Raw genomic sequence first — 18,857 nt, 5'->3', positions numbered from 1 at the left:
CATATCCAATGCAATCCTTCTCAAAATCCCAGTTGGCTTTTTTTTTTTTTTACAGAAACTGACAAGTTGATCTTAAAATTCATATGGAAATGCAAAAGACTCAGAATAACCAAAACGATCTTGAAAAAGAAGAACAAAGTTAGAGGTCTCATACTTCCTGATTTCAAAACTTACTAGAAAGCTACAGTAATCAAGACGGTATGGTATCAGAATAAGAATACATATATAGAACAACAGAACTGAGAGCTCAGGAATAACACCTTACATTATGGTCAATTGACTTTCAATAATGATGCCAGAATTCAATGGAGAAAGAATGGTCTTTTCAACAAATGATGCAGCTGAATATCCACATGGAGAAGAATGAAGTCAGACTAATACCTAACACCATATTCAAAAATTAACTCAAAGTGAATCATACGCCTAAAAGTAAGAGCAAAAACTCTTGAGCTATTAGAAGAGATCTTACAAGAAAATAGGAGCAAATCATCCTGACCCTGGATTGGATAGTGGTTTCTTACATATGACACACCAAAAAAAAAGCGCACAGTAACCAAAGAAAAAATAAATTGGACTTCCATCAAAATTAAAACTTTCGTGATTCAAAAGATGTTATATCAAAAGAATGAAAAAAAATACCAAAGAAGAGGAGAAATATTTGCAAATCATGTCTGAACATCTACTACCCAGAATATATGAAGAACTCTTACAACTCAATAATAAAAAGACAAATAAACCCAGTTTTTAAAATGGGCAAAGGATCTGAATAGATATTTCTCCAAGGAAGATATAAGGATGGCTAGTAAGTACATAAAAAACATGCTCAATATTATTAGTCATTAGGGAACTGCAAACCAAAACCAAAATGAGCCAATCCACACCTACTGGGATGGCTATAATTAAAAAACAAAACAATACAGAAGATAGCAAGTGCTGGTGAGTATGTAGAGAAACTGGAACCCTCACACATTGCTGGTGGAATGTAAAATCATGCTGTGGCTTTGGAAAACGGTCTGACAGCTCCTCAAAATGCAAATTAGAGTCACCATAGGACCAAATAATATCATTCCTAGGCATACAACCAGGAGAACTGAAAACACATGTCTACACAAAAACCTGTACCTGATTGTTCACAGAAGTATTATTCATAATAGCCAAAAAGTGTAAATAGCCCAAATGTTCATCAATTAATGAATGGATAAACAAAATGCGATGTATCCATATGATGAAATATTTTTCAGCCAAAAAAAAGAAATGAAGTACTGATACACGCTACAACATGGATGAACTTTGAAGACATTACGCAAATAAAAGTAGCCAGTCACAAAAGGCCACATAGTATATGATTTCATTTATAAAGAATGTTTGAACAGGCAAATCCATAGAGACAAAATGTAGATTCATGGTTGCTAGAGGCTGGAGGGAATGAATGCTAATAGATAAAGGGTTTCCCTTTTTGGTGTGATGAAAATGTTTTGGAATTAGACAGTGGTGATGGTTGTATAACTCCATGAATATACAAGAACCACTGAATTATACACTTTTAAAAAAGTGAATCTCATAGTATGTGAACTCTCATTTAAAATGGGAGAGAAAAATCTAAGGATCTATTTAATTTAAATGTACCGGGAAAAAGCAGTTAAATAAAAACTTTATTTTTTATCATTTAGTTCATTAAATATCTTACTGAACTTAATCTCACAAGATACAATGAAATCTTATAAACTGTCCACAAATGATATAAAATGGAATGTCCTGCATTCCATAGGAAGCACCGAACTTCCAGTATTCTATTCATTGCAGTTTTTTGAGGATAGTTAGCTTATTCATCATTACAATATGTATCATTCTTTGTGTCTGTTAACCAACTTCTCATTAACCCTTCTCTCTCTCCCTTTCCCTCCCTTCTTCCATCTCTAGTAACTACAGTTCTGTTCTCTCCTTCCAAAAGATCAATGTACTACTGTGATTGTTGTTTCCCTATTTCTCTTTCTCTCTTTATTGTTTATTTGTTTATTTATGGATTCAGCTCCCACTTATGAGTGAGGACATGCAGTATTTCTCTTTCTGCACCTGGGTTGTTTCACTTAGCATAATTTTCTCCAAGCTCATCCATGTTGCTGCAAATGGCAGAATTTCATTCTTTTTTATGGCTAAGTAGTATTCCATAACGTGTATATACCACAACTGCCTTATCCAGTTATCCATCGATGGACATTTAGGTTGGTTCTATAGCCTGGCTATTATAAATAGAGCTGTGATAAACACGGGAGTGCAGGAATTACCTTTTTTTTTTGACTGGTAAGGAGATTGCAACCCTCGGCATGGTGTTGTCTGTCTCACGCTCAGCCAGTGAGCGCACTGGCCATCCCTATACAGGATCCGAACCCGCGGCCTCAGTGCTACCAGTGCCACACTCTCCCGAGGGAGCCACAGGACCGGCCCTGTGCAGGTATCCCTTTAACATGATGATTTCCATTCCTCTGTATAACAAATAGAGGGACTGCTGGATCACATGGTAGTTGCATCTGTAGTTGTTTGAGGAAACTCCATACTGTTCTCCATAATGGCTGTACTAATTTACATTCCCACCAGCAGTACAGAAGAGTTCCCTTTTCTCCATATCCTTGCTGGCATTTGTTATTCTCAGTCTTTTTTGATAATAGCCAGTCTAACTGGGGTGAGATGATATCTCAAAGTGGTTTTGACTTGCATTTCCCTAATGATTAGTGATGTTGGATATTTTTTCATAACCTGTTGGCCATTTGTATGTCCTCCTTTGAGAAATGTCTGTTCAGTTCCTTTGCCCATTTTTTAACTGGATTTTTTACTGTAAATTTGTTTGAGCTCCTTGCATATTCTGGATATTAATCCCTTGTCAGATGCATAGTCTGCAAATATTTTCACCCATTCTGCAGGTTGTCTTTTCACTCTGTTGATTGTTTCTTTTGCTGTGCAGAAGCTTTTTACTTTGATATAATCCCATTTGTTTATTTTTCCTTTTGTTGTCTGTGCTTTTGGGGTCTTATTCATAAAGTCTTTGTCCATTCCTACATCCTGGAGTGTTTCCCCTACGTTTTCTTCTAGGAGTTTTAAAGTTTCAGGTCTTGTATTTAAGTCTTTAACTCATTTTGAGTTGATTTTGGCATACGGCGAGAGGTACGGGTCTAGTTTCACCCTTCTACATATGGATATCCAGTTTTCCCAGCACCATTTATTGAACAGGTACTCCTTTCCCCATTGTATGTTCTTGGTGCACTTATCAAAGATCCATTGGCTGTAAACTGATTTCTGGGTTCCCTATTCTGTTCCATTGATCCACGTGTCAGTGTTTATGCCAGTACTATGCTGATGCTGTCTTGGTTACTATAGCTTTGTAATATAGCTTTAAGTCAGGAAATGTAATGCCTCCTGCTTTATTATTATTATTTTGCTCAGGATTGTTTTAGCTATTTGTTGTCTTCTGTTGTTCCATATTTAAAGAAGAATTTATACCAATTCTTTCCAAACTATTCCAAAAAATGGAAAGAGAGGCCATTCTCCCAAACTCATTCTATGAGGCCAGCATCACCATGATACCAAAACCATACAAATATACAACAAAAAAAGAAAACTACAGGCCAATATTCTTGATGAACACAGACACAAAAATCCTCAACAAAATACAAGCAAACAGAATACAGTAATACATCAAAAAGATTACAAATCATGATCAAGTGGGATTCATCCCAGGGATGCAAGGATTGTTCAACATATGCAAATCAATAAATGTGGTACACCCATCAACAAAATCAAGAACAAAAACCATATGATCATCTCAATAGAGAAAAAGCATATGACAAAATTTAATATCCCTTCATGATAAAGAGTCTCAACAAATTAGGTACAGAAGGAAGGTATCACAACACAATAAAAGCCATATACGACAAACCCACTCCCAATATCATCCAGAAATATCAGCTTTTCCTATTAGAACAAGAACAAGATGAGGATGCCCACTCTCACCACTCCTATTTAACATACTATTGGAAGTACTTGACAGAGCAATTAGACAAGAGAAAGAAATAAAAGGGCATCCAAATAGGAAAAGGCAAAGTCAAATTGTCCCTGTTTGCAGATGACAAGATTTTATACATAGAAAACTTCAGAGACTCTACCAAAAAACTCTTAGAGCTGATAAACCAATTCAGTAAGGTTGTAGGATACAAAATCAATATACAAAAACTAGTATCATTTTTACACTCAACAACAAACTAACAGAAAAAGAAATCAAGAAAGCAAGCTCATTTCCAATAGTCACCAAAAAAATAAAATAGGAATAAATCAAACCAAGAAGGTGAACGATTTGTACAATGAGAACTACAAACCACTGCTGAAAGAAATTAAACAGGTCACCTAAAGATGGAAAGACATTCCTTGTTCATGGACTGGAAGAATCAATGTAATGAAAATGTCCATACTATCCAAAGCCATCTACAGATTAAATGCAGTCCCCATGAAAATACCAATGACTTTCTTCACAGTAATAGAAAAAAATAATCCTATCATTGCAGTATTTGATGAAATGCCCCTGCATTATTCTGGGTTCTACACAGACTAAAGATCAGAAAGGCTGTCAAGCATCATAGGAGTAATATAGTGATCCAAAGCACAGGCTCTGAATTAGAATGCCTGCCTTCAGACTTTGGCTATATCATTTACTAGGTGTGTAACCTTGGCCATATTATTATTAAACCCCTTTGTGCCTGAGTTTTTTCATCTATAAAATGGAAGTGAAAATAGTAACTATAACTGAAAGGGTGGTTGAGGATTAAATGAATTACTGTATGCTTAAAACAGTGCCTTGTACATAGCAAGTACTCAGTACTGTCTTCATCAGTCTGCAGGAGACCCTAGCAAATAACCATAAATTTATTGCTGACAGTTTCGGAGGCTAGGAAATCCAGAATCCAGGGAACACTGTAAGCAATAAATTTTGTTTTCTTATAAATCACCCAGTTCTGTGTATTTTGTTATAAGCAACAGAAATAGACTAATATAGAAGGCATTCAAATAATTCATTGGATGCATGAATACAGAAAAATTAAGAGAAGAGTGATATCATCAAGATGGCAGACTAGACAATCTAGGCATCATTCCCCCCTCACAAGAGATCACCTAATAACTAGTAAAACACAAAAACTGCCATCCTGTAGTCACTGGAACTTGGGGGAAGAGGAGGAGAGACCTGCTAAATCCATGAAGATAGAAGAAGTCATGGCAAGCAGTAGGAGGGACCACCCAATCAGACCCTGACCCAGCCATTCCCTGGTGCAGTGTAGCACACCAAAGGGAGCAGCTACCTGGAGACAGCAAAGTCACAGCAGCACCCTTTGTATGAAGTTACTTTTAGAGTGTGCAGGGGAGAATGGTTCTGTGACTGCTGGCAAAAAATAAAAAATTAATAAAAATAAAAAATCACTTTGGAGTGCACCATTCTATTTCCCAGGCTGGCAAAGCTGCTTGCAACCCTCCCTGGCACCTGCATAGGAGGGAGGGGCAAGAAATCAAAATATACTACTAGAGAAAAATGCTTAATCACAATGGAAGACAATAAGACCAGAAAAAAAGGAAAAAAGGATCTATAAAACAACCAGAAAAAAAAGTAACAAAATGGCAGTAACAAGCTCCTATGTATTAATAATAACTCTAAATATATATGGATTAAATCCCCCAATTAAAAGACATAGAGTTGCTGAATAGATTATAAAACAAGAACCAATAATGTACTGCTTACATGAAACTAAAACCTATTAAGGACACACATCAACTGAAAGTGAAGTGATGAAAAAAGACATTTCATGAAATGGAAATCAAAAAAGAGCAGGAATAGCTATACTTATATCAGATAAAATAGACTTCATGACAAGGAGGGTTTAAAAAAAAAAGATTAGGAAGGTCATTATATAATAATAAAGGGGTCAATTCAACAAGAGGACATAACAATTATAAATGTGTACGCACACAACTCCAGAGCACCCAGATATATAAAGCAAATGCTACTAAACCTAATGAGGGAAATAGACTCCCACACAATAATAGCTGGGAACTTTAATCCCCCCTTTTCAGCAAAGGATAGGTCATCCAAACAGAAAATTAACTGAGAAACAGAGTTGCTCTCTATTTGAGACAGATGAGACCTAACAAACATTTATAGAACATTTCATCCAACAGCTACAGAATACACATCTTTCTCAATAGCACATGAAACATTCTCCAGAATAGACTGTATGTTAGATCACAAAACAAGTCCCAAAAAATTTTTAAAAACTGAAATCATACTATCTTGTCCTACCACAATAAAATAAAACTAGAAATCAATAACAGAAGGGACATTGGAAACTGTACAAATACATGGAAATTAAACAACATGCTCCTAAACAGTGAATTGGTCAAAGAAGAAATTAAAAAATTCCTGGAGACAAATGAAAATAAAAATACAACATACCAGAACGTGGAGGATACAGCAAAGAGGGAAGTCAACAGCAATAAAAGCCTACATTGACAAAAGAAGAAAGACCTCAAATAAACAATCTAATATTACACCTCATGGAACTAGAAAAACGTAACAAACAAATCCAACATTAGTATAAGGAGAGAAATAAAAAAGATCAGTGCAGAAATATATGAATTAGAGATTAAAAAAAAATACAAAAGATAATGAAATGAAGAATTGGATTCTTGGGAAGATAAATAAAACTGATAAACCTTTACATAGACCAAAGAAGAAAAAGAGAGATACTTAAATAAATAAAATCAGAAATGAATACGGAGACATTACAACTGATACTGCAGAAATACAAAGGATCATAAGAGACTATTATGAACAACTATATGCTAACAAACTGGAAAACCTAGAAGAAATAGATGAATTCTTGGACACATACAACTTACTAAGATGGAATCATGAAGAATGAAAAGACCTACACAGACCAATAATGAGAAATGAGATTGAAGCAGTAATAAAAAGTCTCCCAACAATGAAAACCCCAGGACCAGATGGCTTCACTGACAAATTCTTCTCAGAGTCTTCCAAAAAACTGAAGAGGAGGGAATACTTCCAAACTCATTCTACAAGGCCAGCATTGCCCTCATACCAAACTGGAAAAAGATGCAACAGAAAAGAAAACTACAGACCAATATCCCTAATGAATACAGATGCCAAAATCCTCAACAAAATACCAAATCCAACAACACATTAAGAAGATCATTCACCACAAAGCAGGATTCATCCCAGGGAAGCAAGGATGATCCAACACATGCAAATCAATAAGTGTGATAAATCACATCTACAGAATAAAAGAAAAAAACCCATATGATCATTTCAATAGATACATCTGATAAAATCCAACATGCTCTCATGATAAAAACACTCAACAAATTAAGTACAGAAGGAACGTACCTCAACACAATAAAGGTCATATATGACAAACACAGCTAATATCAATACTGAACAGATAAAAATGGAGGCTTTTCCTCTATGATAGAACAAGATAAAGATGCCCACTCTCCCCACTCTTATTCAACATAGTACTGGAAGTTCTAGTCAGCACAATAAGGCAACAGAAAGCAATAAAGGACATTCCAATTGGAAAGGAGGAAGTCAAACTGTCCCTATTTGCAGATGACACCATATACATAGAAAACCCTTAAGAATCCACCAAAAACTTACTAGAACTAATAAACAAATTCAAGAGAGTGGCAGGATACAAAATCTACACTCAAAAATCAATACTATTCCTATACACCCCTAACAAGATATCTGAAGATGAAATCAAGAAAGTAATCTCATTCAAACAGCTATCAAAAATGAAATACCTCGTAGTAAATTTAACCAAGGATTTGAGAGACCTCTACAACAAAAACTATAGGTGAAAAACACAGGTGAAAGGAATTGAAGAAGACACAAATAAATGGATTGGAAAAATTAATATCACCAAAATGTCCATATTACCCAAAGCAGTATATACATTCAACACAATCTCTATCGAAATACTAATGACATTCTTCACAGAAATAGCAAAAGCAACCTTAAAATTTGTATGCAACGACAAAAGACCCTGTATAGTCAAAGCAATCTTAAACAAAAACAAATTTGGAGGCATCACACTAACCAACTTCAAAATATACTATAAAGCTATACTAACCTAAACAGCATGGTACTGGCATAAAAAGAGACAAACTGACCAAAGGAACAGAATAGAGAGCCAGAAATAAGCCCAAACAATTACAGCCAACTGTTTTTGAAAAAGGTGCCAGAAACACACACTGGGGAAAGGACAGCCTCTTCAATAAATGGTGCTGAGAAAACAGGATATCCACGTGTAGAAAATCGAAACTATACCTCCATCTCTCACCATACACAAAAATCAACTCAAAATGGATTAAAGACCTAAATGTAAGACCTGAAACTATGACACTACTAGAAGAAATCATAGGGGAAATGCCACACGAAATGGGAGAGGGCAGCACTTTTTTGAACAAGACTACAAAGGCACAGGCAACTAAAGCAAAAATAGACAAATTGTACTACATTGAACTAAAAAGCTTCTACACAGCAAAGGACACAATCAAAAAAGTGAAGAGACAATCTTCAGAATGGGAGGAAGTGTTTGTGAACTACACATCTGACAAGGAGCTCATATCCAGAATATATAAGGAACTCAAACAACTCAACAGCAAAAAAAACCCAACCCAACTGAAAACGGCAAGGGACCTGAACCGACATTTCTCAAAAGAAAACATACAAATGGCCAAAAAGGCACATGAAAAAATGCTCAATATCACTAATCGTCAGGGAAATGCAAATTAAAACCACAATGATATCACCTTACTCCAGTTATCATGGCTATTAAAAAGACAAAAAATAACAAATGCTGTTGAGGATGTAGAGAAAAGGGAACTCTAGTACATTGTCAGTTGGAATGTAAATTGGTACAGCCATTGTGGGAAACATTATGGAGGTTCCTCAGAGAACTAAAAATTGAACTACCTTATGACTCAGCAATCCCACGACTAGGTAGCTACCCAAAGGAAATGAAATCAATATATCGAAGAGACACCACACTACCATGTTCACTGCAACACTATTCACAATAGCCAAGAGATGGAATCAACCTAAATGCCCATCAATAAATGAATGTATAAAAAAACTGTGGTGTATATATATATATATATATACACACAGAATGGAATACTATTAAACTATATATAAAAAAAGAAATCCTGTTATTTGCAGCAACATGGAACGGGAGACCATTATGATAAGTGAAGTAAGCCACTTAAAGACAAGTACCACATGATTTTATATGTGGAATCTAAAAAAAAAAAAAAGTGGTTCTCCCAGAAGTAGAAAGTAGAACCAGAGGCCAGGAGGGGAGGGGGTTGGGGGAGAGAAACAATGGATTAAAGGGTACACAGCTATGCTATCTATTCTAAGTGAATTAATGTACAGTACATGCATGTATTGAAACAACACACGGTACTACATAAATATATGCAAATAAATGTTAAAATCTAAATAAAAAGAAAAATTGAGCGAAAAATAAGAAATTCTGTAAAACAACTTTTTAGGGCAAGCTAATCTTTTCTTCCTTGAGTGATGATAAAACAAAAGGGAACCAGAAAAAAAAAAAAAAAAAAAAGGGAACCAAAGATTGACTGAAAAGACAAATTTGAAATCCTTCTGGTACTATAACTCTTTTCACTGTAGTTATCATCAAAAAAATCAATAAAATGTTATTATCTGTCAGCAGAAAAAAATCTAGAACTTGAAAGGTATTTTAAATAAATTAGTAGATGGAAAAAAGAAAATCAAGATGATTTTTGATGGTGACATAACTCATTTCTTTGTTTTGCTACAAGGAAGAAAAGAAGCAGGCATAGGTAAAATTTATCTTCCTATAGAAATATCCAACATGTTTTTGTTGAAATGCTATGGAATGAAATAACTATAGCACAACCTCTACCCACCAGCGCACATACTGAAGAAAAATTGTGAGCACTGGAAAAATTTGACTTTTCAGCCTCTTATTTCAGGAAATGTAAGCACAGTCACTGGTCAAGGGGTGATATGTGAACTCATTCTGGTCAGTGAACTATAAAGGGAAGACTTGTAGGGGGTTTTGGGGAAAGATTTTTCTCTTAGCAAGAGCTCAGTACACAAGAGAACTTCTCCGTTCTTTGCTTTCTGCTTTGAGGAGCTGTGTGAGGGTGTGATCCTCAAATCTGCTGCAGTCTTGACATAAGAGCCAAAAGGACTGTAGAAATCCAACCCAGTGTGACAACTTTGAGCTGTAGAACCAACCTTAGAATCATTTACCTCCATGCTTCTTGTTACATGAGGGGAACATAAAACCCCTATTTGTTTTGGCAATTTGTTATAGCAGGTTTCTGTTTCTTGCAACTAAAAGCATTTATAATTTTTACAGATCTGAATTTACTCTCTAATTTATCTCATCTTCCCTCTAAAATTTTCTATCTCTGTTTCTATTCTGCTTTCTGGAAAGTTTATCTTCCAACATTTATTTGCTTATTTACTTATACACACACAGACACATAAGTACATATACACATACATATATATGTCTGTGTACACAAACATATTAAAAAAAAAAAAAAACTATAGCAGACACTTTCTTAATTTCCAAGAGCTCTTTCTTGCTTTTTGTGGCTTTTATTTCTTTAGTACAGCCATGAAACAAGAACGGATTATTCTATCTTCTCTTATCTCTGATGTTAGACTATAGTTATGTTCAAGTTTTCTTCTGTTCTCTGCACTGTTCCTGAGTTCCCTATTGGCCATCTGTGCTGTTGTCTTTCCTGTTAAAAGCTTTCCTCAAATATCTGGCTATTCTTAGCTTTCCATTTACACTTGAGAGTTAAGGACTCTTATAATGTCAATACCAACCAAAGAAATCTACAGGTTCAATGCAATACCTATCAAAATCTCAATGACATTGTGTGTAGAAATAGAAAAATTCTTTCTAAAATTCATATGGAATTTCAAAGGACCTTGAGTAGCCAAAATAATCTTGAAAAAGAACAAAGTTCGAGGACTTACACCTCCTGATTTCAAAACTTACTACAAAGCTACAGTAATCAAAACAGTGTGATAACATAAAGACATAGAGACCGACGGAACAGAACAGACAGCACAGAAATAAACTCTCACATATACAGTCAAATTATATTTGACAAAGGCCTTGGAGGACATTCAATTTGGAAAAGACAGGTTTTGTTTTTGTTTTCCCCCAAAAAACGGTGCTGGGAAAACTGGATATCCACATGCAAAAGAGTAAAGTTGGGCCCTTTTACATTGTATACAAAAATTAACTCAAAATGGATCAAAGATCCAAATGCAAGAGCATAAAACTCTTACTAGAAAATATAGGGGAAAAACTTCATGACACTGAATTTGGTAATGATTTCTTGGATATGACACCAAAGGCACATGCAACAAAAGAAAAAGTAGATAAGCAGGACTTCATCAAAATTAAAAACTTCTGTGCAAAGGCTACTATCCACAGAGTGAAAAGGGAACCCACAGAATGGGAGAAATATCTACAAGTCATACATCTAAAAAGGACTGATATCCACAATACATAAAGAACTACAATTTAACAACAAAAAACCAAACCACCCAATTAAAAAATGGGCAAAAGACTTAAAAAGACATTTCACCAAAGAAGATATATAAATAGCCAATAAGCACATGAAAAAAATGTTCAAGCTCATTAGTCATCAGGAAAATGCAAATCAAAACCACAATAAGACACCATTTCACATCCATTAGGATAGCTATTATCAAAAAACAAAAAAATAGAAAATAATAAGTTGTTAGCGAGGAAGTGGAGAAATTGGAACTCGTGTGCATTGCTAGTGGAAATGTAAAACGGTGCAGGCTTTATGGAAAAAGGTATGGCAATTCCTATAAAAAATAAATACCGAATTTCCATATGATCCTGCAATTCTACATCTGGGAAATAGAAATAAAAAGAAATAAAAGCCGGGTGTCAAATAGACAGTTGTACACCCATGTTTACAGCAGCATTATTCACAACAGCCAAAAGGTGGAAGCAACCCAATTGTCCATTTATGGGTGAATGGATAAACATACTATGGTCTATACATAATATGGAATATTATTCAGCCTTCAGAAGAAGGGAAATTCTACACATTATCCATGGTGTAACATGGATAAACCTTGAAGACATTATGCTAAGTGAAAAAAGCCAGTCACAAAAGAACACATCTTATTGTATGAATCCAGTAATATGAGGCTCCTAGAGTAGACAAATTCTTAGAGACAGAAAGTAGAATGGTGGTTGCTAGGGACTGGGGGAGAGAAGGGTATGGGGACTTAGTGTTTACTGGGTACAGAGTTACAGTTTGGAATAATGAATCTGGAGATGAATGATGGCAATGGTTGCATAACAATGAGTGCATGTAATGCCAGAACTGTATACTTAAAAATGGCTAAAATGGTAATTTTATGTTATATATATTTTGCCCCAATAAAAAGAAAAAAGTAAAAGTTTTAAGAACTCTTAAATGGCAGACTGGAAATCTGTAGAATGGTGGGTCTCAGTGGGTTAGCAGTAAACCTGGCTTTTCACTTCAAATATCAGTACCTATAGGTCTTTTCTCTTGAGGTGTCCAGCTTTTCCCAGGCAAGAATCCTGTCATCTCTAGCCAGGGTCCTCTTCATAGTATATAAAATGGTGATAAGTACAATGTTCTAACTCATTTATATGTTTATTGTCTAAACCTTCCTCCACCCATTAAAACACAAGCTATCTGAAGGCAGAAAGTTTTGGCCATCTTTTTTTTTTGCTATATCCCCAGGGTCTAGAATAGTGTAAATGTTAGCAGGCACTCAGTAAATATCTGTTGAATGAATGAATCAACTATTTATAGAGCACTTAATATATGTGTCAGGAACTATGTTATTTCATAATTATAAACTTAATCCTTAAATTACTACGTGTGTGGTATTCCCATTTTACCAACGAGGTGGGACATAAAGAGACTGGGTAACCTGACTATGGAAATTACAGCACAGTTGGGATTCTGTGTGACTCCACAGCTCATTGTAACCATTATATTATAATGCCTTCTACTGTGCATGGATGCATATATGTGTACTATATATTCACACACACACATTTGTGTACATATATGCATATTCACATACACGCACACACACTATACATATATATAGCTATAAATCATGTAGCATTAGTCCCTGAGAATAAAAATCCACTACTTTACCACATGCTAATGATATAACTTATGAATGGATACATATGTGTACTACTATATATATCCACACACACATTCGTGTACATATATGCATATTCATATACATGCACACACACTATACATATATATAACTATAAATCGTGTAGCATTACTCCCCAAGAATAAAAATCCACTACTTTACCACATGCTAACGATTTAACCTATGAATTACAGTCTGATGTATACTGTCCTAGTTAGACTTGACTTGAACAGGTGATTCAATTTTGTGTCTAATTTAAAAAAGGAACCAAGTAAATAGAATACATCCAGTAAAAGGTCCACAAATCATGCCACAAAGAATGGATGAAGGAATTAGAGATATTTAGCCTGAATAAGAACTGTTTGGGGGGTGTGAATGGGGGAGGAGAAAGATAATGGCATGATAAAGGTAGAATAAGGTAGCGATAAAGAGCACAGACTTCTAAGTTAGGAATCTGCATTCTTCCCCTTACTACAGTGTTACCCTAGGTAAGTTACTTACTGTTTCTTCACCTGTAAAACGGGGATAACAAAAATTCCTAGAACCTAGTATCTAGGTCTAAGGATTAAATTAAGTAATAAATGCTTTTAACACAGTACCGGACACAGAATAATAAGATTAATCTCGAAGTCTGTTGTTAATGATTGGCCTTTGAACAGTGAAAAGTCTGAAGAGAGTGTATGTGGAAGAGGCAGTGAATCACTGCTACAGTGAGATATGATTATTGATGCAAATGCATTATATCTGACCTTAGGGGACAGTCCTCAACACACAGAAATGGTTGGCAGAAAAACTGCTGGTTAAATTGTTTAATTCTGATTAACACAGAATTACAATTTTCATTAAGACTATTTGCCTCCTCGTGACTCCTTTGCTTGGCCTCATAAGACACACAGGTAAAAGAGACAGAATGGAATATTATAAAGTACAGTAACTAGTCCTAGCATTGATACTAACTAGCAGTGTGATCTGGGATAAGCTATATGAAGAAGAGGAGAAAGAAGAAAACAGTTTATTAGCTGTTATTTCCAAGCTTCCAAGTTTATTTTAGAAATGCAAAATTACTTTCTCGTGAAATACTGAAGACTTTCCCCCTTAAAAAATTAATTAAATTACTAAATTAGAAATTTAGTTTGTCTTTCAATCTATGCTTAAAAATCTCTGGCATAAGGAACCAAATGGTAACCTGATCATTTATAATTTAGGGTTATCTCTCTGTATAAATAGTGACTAGTGTATGACAACTGCGCCAGCATTTATACAGAAGGGCAGTGCACAGTAGTGGTAAGCAGTGTGGACTGCAGAGCCTGACTGCCTAGATTCCAGAACAGCACACTCACTGTAGAACCCAACTGATTCACAGAAAGAAACCAATGCTAAGAAAGCTTATCTGTGGTTATTATAGTACCCACTATCTTATAGGATTAAGAACGCTAACCATAAATTTACAACCATGTTCAAGTCTTGACACAAATCTCAAGGCATTATTAAAGAGTAAAGCTAAGCATTGTTGGGCTATTTAAAGATTATAAATTTTACCAATAAGAAAGTAGAAACCAATCTTGGTGGGAATCGTTCTTCAAAAGATATTTTACGAAATTGCCCCATTTTCTCATACGATAACTCGTTTGCTGACCTCCAAAATTGTGTGCTTTCTCTCTCTTTTTTTAATTTGTTTTTTATTTAGCATAACATCTTCAAGTTCATATAAGACTTCTTAGTTTTGATGTATTCCAAAATACAAAAGTAATACATGTTTATTGTAGCAAGTGAAACAAAACAAGATTAAGAAGTATAATAAAGACAAAGCTAATTATCTCTTCCCGTATCTATGCCTAATCCGACCCCCTAAAATAACCAAGATTAACAGTACAAATGTTTTTTATAAATTCATTTTTTTCTTTCCAAAATTACTACAGATATGATACTCAAAAGCTTACCTCCAGATATATTGATGGTGGATTATGTTCCCCACCAAATTTGTCCAATAGAGCCTCTATATGTTCCTGTGTCAACTTAATCATTTGTTTGATATTCCACACCTAAAAAATATTTTAAAAGAATTTTAATAAAAATCACTTAGCATATGAATTAGAAATATTTTAATATAGACAATTACATTGCAGTAACCAACCCTAGTTGTCAAGTGTTCCTCCAAGTTTGGAGCTTAAAGATCATTTAGTACAGTGGTTTTTCCCTTTTATTATTAATGTCTTTAAAATTTTTTCTACACTAATAATACAATATATTCTGAACTATAAAAGATTCAAATAGTACATGAGTATTCAGAATTAACCATGAAAATCCCATTCATCCCTGCCCCCACTCCCTGGTCAAAAAGACAAACGCTGTATACCATTTGGTGAGCAACCTACTACATCTTTTTACTTACATAAAAACCATAAATACAAATATATATAAAATATACAAACGCATATAATATAAATACTATTTTAACACTTGCTTTTTTCACTGAATAACAATACCTCAGAATTCTTTCCACATCAGTTCATATCTATTTTACTGCTTTTTAATGGTTTTATAAACATTCACTTCATATTATTATTATGACTGCTTCTTTCAACAGTCTCCAAACCAATGTTAATCAGTGGCTGGGTAGACATGGAAAATTGTAAGAGAATCAATTTCCAGCTCTTAACTTCTATTTGCAGTCTCCCTAATTGATCTGCTTAAGAATTCATCTCCTTATCTACTTCCCCTTTTAAAATCACCTTTCTCCACTTTCTCAAAAAAAGGCAAAGTTCTTTTCCACCTCAACTACTACTAAAATGCACTGTTCAGAGATATATGAATATAAACTCTAAAGTACCTAACAAATAGGCCATGTAAACAAGACAGAAAACCCCTGACAGAAAAGAAAAAGAAAAAACAAACAAAACAAAACAAAACAAAAAAACTGAGAGCAGGACCTTATTTTATCAATGAAACAAGTTTGTGGCAATGCTCCAAGCCTTATCCATCAGCCAGCCTAGAATTCAGAAGTCTAGTGGTTATAGTAAAGGCACATATTAACATGTTTGCTTTAAGATAAATAAGTCATTTTTTTCTCGATGAAAAATGAGTCTAATTTGTCTGGTTTGACAGTGAGAACTGGCTTGCAAATTACATTACATGGTAAATTCTATCTATAAATGGTACGACCTAAATGTGCAGTTTTAAGGTTTGACCAAAAAATGAACATAAACATAACACATCTAAAAATTATGGCCTTTAAACTATTTAAAGTTATAATTAAAAAGTGAGATATCAATTAAAAAATGTACAAAGGGAAATAAATGAGCAAAAGTGTTTTAAGAACCTTTGTTTATTTAATAATTCTCTTCCTAAAGGACATTTAGATTATAACATTTTTCTCAACTTCAAACAATGCTTCAACAAACAGTTCTGAACTGCCTTTCTGGGCAAAGGTGCAAGTTTTCTTTTTGAAATCTTAACTATAGGATTCCCGGATTGAAGGATATGAATATTTTAAAATTTAATAAATGTGTCAAATAGCCTTCCAAAGAAGAAATGCATGAAATCATACTCCTATCTGCAGGATATGAGTCCACCCTTCTCCTCACAATCTCACCAACATCGAGTATTCTCGAACTTCTAAACTTTCATCAATATGAAGGGAAAAAAAGGTGATCATGTTGTTTTAACCTGTATTTCCTAAAAGCTGAGCATTTTACATGTTTATTGGCCATTTGAGTTTTTGGAAAATTTCCTATACTCCCTTTTACTCTATTGAGTTGTTTGTTTTTTCTTATTGATTTATAGATACTCTTTATTCTGGATATTAATCCTTCTTTTTCTACAAATGTTAGTCTTTTACTTGTTTTTCACTTTATGACTCTTTTGTCATTATAAAGTTCTGCTACTCTAAGTGTGGTCCCTAGACCAGCAGCATCAGCAACTTCTGGAAGCTTGTTAGAAATGCAGAATCCCAGGCTCCATCTCAGATGTACTGAACTTTAACAAAATGGTTCACATGCACATTAAAGTTTGAGAAGCAATGATAGAGGTTTTAAATTTTTTCCACAGTCAGGTATTGCAATATTTTCTTTTATGATGCCTTTGAAAATTTCTCATATCTCCAAAAAGTGTTAGATGTCTTTTATCTAACTACCCTTACTTCCTAGGTGATCTCATCCAATCTTAAGTCCTTATATGTCAACTATAAACAAATGAAGCCCACATTTAAAATCCAGCTCTGTTCTTTCCTCTCAACTTCAGACTCCTTTTTTCCAACTGCCTACTGAACATTTTTACTAGACTAATAAGCATCTCAAATTTAATATGTTCAAAGACTAACTTCTGATCACACCCCACTGTCAAAACACTTGATTTTTTCCACAAGTCTCTTCATCTCAGAAAACGATAAACTTCATTCTTTGAGGTGCTCAAACCAAAAACTTTAGCATCACCCTTGACTCTCTTTTTCTTACACCTGACATCAAGTCCATCTCCAAATCAAAATATATGCAGATATATTCACCCTCTTTACCATTTTCCACCCTGGTCTAAGCCACCGTCATGCCCTCTGAGTTTATACTAATAGTCTCTGAAGTGGTCTGTCCTGTTTCATGCCTAGGATGGCACAGTAGCTAGAGTAACCTTTTAAAACTATAACTGCAGATCACATGCCATTCTTTTGCTCAAAACCTTCCAATGGCTTCACGAAGGTCCTTACCACAGTCTACAAGGCATTACATGACCTGGCCATCTGATATTTTTCTATCTTCATCTCTTACTGTTCTCATCCTTACTCACCACTCTCTAATCATAGCTGGCCTCAGTGAACATGCCAATTATATTCCCATTGCAGGATCTTCACATTTACTGTTCCTTCTGCCTGGAAATTCATTCATCCCTTTACTCCAGTGTCTCCTTATCAGTGAAGTTTCTGTGACCATCTCATTTAGAATGGCAACAATCCCCCATCTCTCCCAATCTCCACAAGCACACAGAGTTTGATAACTATTTGCTCCATAGCACATGACCCACTTTATTTATTTTGTTAATGGCATGTGTCTTACCGACTCAATAAAGTCCAGGAGGGCAAGGATTTTTATATTGTTTTATTTTCTTATATATCCTCACAGCCTAGAACAGTGCCTAGTGTACAATAAGCACTCAAATACATAATTATTAAAAAATAATTAATACTTTCTCTAAATTGCCCTCTATGATGAGCATACTGACTACACAAGCAAAACTGCTTTATAAGTAAGAATTTTTTATTTTAAAGTTGACTGTGTTTTCCATGATGATGATTAGCTACTCTGAGATCAAAACATATTTAGTTTATCTTTTTGACCCTTCATCATTTATCTTGGTGTCTTAGTCATAACAGGTATTCAGTTAAAACTGAAGCTTGAAGCTATTTTCAGAATAGAATGAGAAAAAAATTAATCCTTGTTCAGTGATTCTTGCTTTTGTCCAATAAATTCAGAACTTTACTACCCACATCATTTTTTTTCAAAGCTCCAGAGATAAAACTCACGTGCAGTTAGCTTAAATAACTACTCCT

The 18,857-nt window shown here is 34.6% G+C and overlaps 1 protein-coding gene across 3 annotated transcripts in view; it reads right to left on the bottom strand.

Annotated features, from left to right (window-relative positions):
• Positions 1–18,857, bottom strand: part of BRAF (B-Raf proto-oncogene, serine/threonine kinase) — a 169,673-nt gene that overhangs the window by 99,763 nt on the left and 51,053 nt on the right. For all 3 annotated transcript variants that reach the window (XR_010023848.1, XM_063099532.1, XM_063099533.1), the window contains exon 2: positions 15,262–15,363. Coding sequence is in view for 2 of the 3 variants with exons in the window: in XM_063099532.1 (XP_062955602.1) it covers positions 15,262–15,363 (102 nt within the window). In the remaining variant the exon portion in view is untranslated. The remainder of the gene's footprint in view (positions 1–15,261; positions 15,364–18,857) is intronic.

This window comes from Cynocephalus volans, chromosome 6 (genome assembly GCF_027409185.1).
Source record: "Cynocephalus volans isolate mCynVol1 chromosome 6, mCynVol1.pri, whole genome shotgun sequence".
Taxonomy (NCBI): Eukaryota; Metazoa; Chordata; class Mammalia; order Dermoptera; family Cynocephalidae; genus Cynocephalus; species Cynocephalus volans.
Note: the sequence above shows the minus strand (reverse complement) of the source record. Positions and strands in the feature narration are given on the sequence as shown.